General features: G+C 29.3%; 1 protein-coding gene across 1 annotated transcript; it reads right to left on the reverse strand.

Annotated features, from left to right (window-relative positions):
- Window positions 1-1,206: 1,206 nt before the first annotated feature.
- On the reverse strand, window positions 1,207-2,226 carry LOC148763080 (uncharacterized). Its single transcript, XM_088805419.1, has 2 exons — window positions 1,867-2,226; window positions 1,207-1,779 (listed from the first exon to the last, which is right to left on the reverse strand). The coding sequence occupies exons 1-2, from the start codon at window positions 2,224-2,226 to the stop codon at window positions 1,207-1,209; spliced, it is 933 nt and encodes a 310-aa protein (XP_088661545.1).
- Window positions 2,227-2,934: the final 708 nt, after the last annotated feature.

A 2,934-nucleotide genomic window follows, 5' to 3' on the forward strand; every position in this document is an offset into this window, starting at 1 on the left:
TAAAGTGAGAATAGAATAGAATAGTTATTACTTTGTTTGGTATTGTGAATGGAATAGAGCAGGAACTGCTATTATGACTTATTACAGTGTTTGGTTGGTAGAAATAAGATTGGAATAAGAAAGGAATATGTGATAAAAAGACAAAAATACCCTTGACCATATTAACATTTATTTTCATAAAAAAATAAAATTATCCATATTATCATTTAAATACACATTTATCCCAAAAGACAATTATCCATCATAATTATATTTTCTCCCAATTACTAAAAATAATTATAATTTAGTCACATATTTTTATAAATGGATAATTATTTAAAAATATAATTTAATTATATTATATTTTATCCATCATAATCAATTAAATTTGTGTATAGATGTTTTTTTTAGCCAATTCTTCATATATTATGAATCATTTTCAAAATATTGTTTAGAAAAAATATTGGAGAAGAAATATTTGGGAAAAAATTGAAAATACTAGTAGAAATAGAAAATCATGTTTTTTTTTATATATTAAATAGAAAATCATATCTTTGAAATTAAAAAGATAGTCTTCTATTTTTTTCTAAAAAAAAAAAAAAATTATGTCTTTTGATATATGAAATATAAAATCATATCTAGTTAAAATTAAATGATGGCCTTCAATTTTTTTCCAAAAAAAATGTAAATTATGTCTTTTGATAGATTAAATATAAATTCATATTATTTTTTTAAAAAAGAAGAAAATCATTTATTTGAACCCAGCATTTGGTGCTGAGGAAACATAAATGGCAAAGAGAGAAATAATGTGTCTTTCAATTTAGATAAGCATTCCATATCTGGGAAGAAAATGACAATTTACAAGCATAACTAAAGAATATTAGCATGGAGATGCTATAAATATTAAAAGAGCCTTGTAATACTAAATGCCTTTTAAATGAAAATATTAGTACATATAATCTACAAATCACGTATAGTTTACAAAATACATTGACCTTGAAAGTAATAGATGAATATTCATCCTATTACACTAACTTACAACATGCATAAAACGAATAAAGTCATTACAATAACATCACCCTTATACAACCACCAAAATAACTGTCAACTCAAAAGGGTTTATACTTGTTAATGAACCCCATAATTAGTATCAACATCAAGCACAAGTACCCAAAAGTTACAATATTAGGAACTTACCTTTACAAAAAGTTTTAGATCCATCCAAGCTCAACGATCAGCAAGAAATGTCGTCAACCATTCAAGTCTTTGATCGGGATCAATACTAAAAAACACAAACATAAGAGTTAGAGATTTCAGAAGTTTAATTGAAGCTAGAACCCTTTCTCTCGCTGTCAATCCCTCTACTTGACTTAAAATCCCATCCAACTCTTGAGCCTTTTGTTGGATGTTCACCTCTGCCCCAACACTTTTGCTAAACTCAATTCCAGCCTTTTTTATGTTCTCACCCAATATCGTTGCAGCAGCAATAATTGATTCAGATGTGATGGGATCACCTGTCTCATTTAGCCCTTTCCTCTTCCTTGTTGAAGTTGTGTCACTTCTAGGAGCTGATGTTTGAGGTTGAATATTGGAGAAATCTTCATCCTCAAAATTAAATCCAGCTAGGTTTTCACCTTCAGTTTCCTCATTGATTGTATCATTACAGTCTTGCATTTTTTCAAGGATATCTGTTGCAGTTTGTGCATCTTTCCCTATTGCACGATCTCTTGCATAAATAATACTCAGCTCATTGAAAAAGGGAAAACTCTTTCTTCTAAAAGGGGTAGCCTCCTTGTGACTCTAATAATAAAAAAAAAAACTATTACTTATATTATTAGTAAGAAACTAATATGAAAATAAATAAATAACCCAAACTCAAAAATGTACCTGTATGTAAGATTCCCATATAGGATCATCAGCAACAACCATGTTCCTTTGATCATCCCACCCAAATCCACTAGTATGTGTCCCTTGCACCATATCATATATAATAGCCCATTCTTTTTTCAAAGTCTTTATTCTAGACTCTATATGAGGCTTCGCCTTCAAGTTTGCATCTGGTAATTTTGTTGCAAGCATATTTTCAAGTTCTATTAAATAAGCCCCTCTAAACCTAGTGTCTGTATTGTATTTTCCTATATTGTGCAAATCAATCAAAGCTGTAACAAGTACAACATCTTCATGAAAATTCCATTTTCTTTTAGTTCCCTTTGAACTTTGAGAAGCTAGTGCTGAAGATGTGGACATTGTTTTCTACCATACACCAAATATTTAATTATAAAAAATATTATTAGAATGCAAAAAAAATTAAAAATAAAGACATATATCCAATAATATATTAAAATTGGTCAAACTTTATTCACATGATAAAAAGTACAATATAAACAACACAATTAACAACAACAATTGATAAAATAATAAGACATTAAAAACAAATTAAAAAAAAGTACAACTTGAATTTAACTGAGGAAAGAAACCCAGCAACAGTCCTTCAGTATCAATATGCCTAACAAATGTCAATCATCATTTTGCCTAGATGCTTGCCATTCATTGAACATCTGATTTGCTAATTCCATTCTGAAATTACCCCAAACATCAGTAGGATCAATAGTACTTATAAAATCCTCATCAACTGCTGTGTTGGTTTAAACATATTCTCCTAAATCCACTTCAATAGGGTCAAAACTCATCTCCCTCCTAATGAAATTATGAAGCAAACATCAAGCTATAATAATCCGATTATGTATCCTAATCGAATAAAATGGTGGACTCCTAAGGATACCCCACCTCATTTTTAATAATCCAAAACATATTTCTATAACATTGCGAGCAGCAGCATGTTTCATATTAAAAAATTCTTCAGGACTGCTTGGTTCATGGCCTTGACGCCATTCATTTAAATGATATCGTTGACCCCTAAAAGGTGCAAGAAAACCCTCACAATTTGTATAGCCC

Source organism: Theobroma cacao, chromosome 4 (assembly GCF_053813885.1).
Source record: "Theobroma cacao isolate CCN51 chromosome 4, ASM5381388v1, whole genome shotgun sequence".
Classification (NCBI taxonomy): Eukaryota; Viridiplantae; Streptophyta; class Magnoliopsida; order Malvales; family Malvaceae; genus Theobroma; species Theobroma cacao.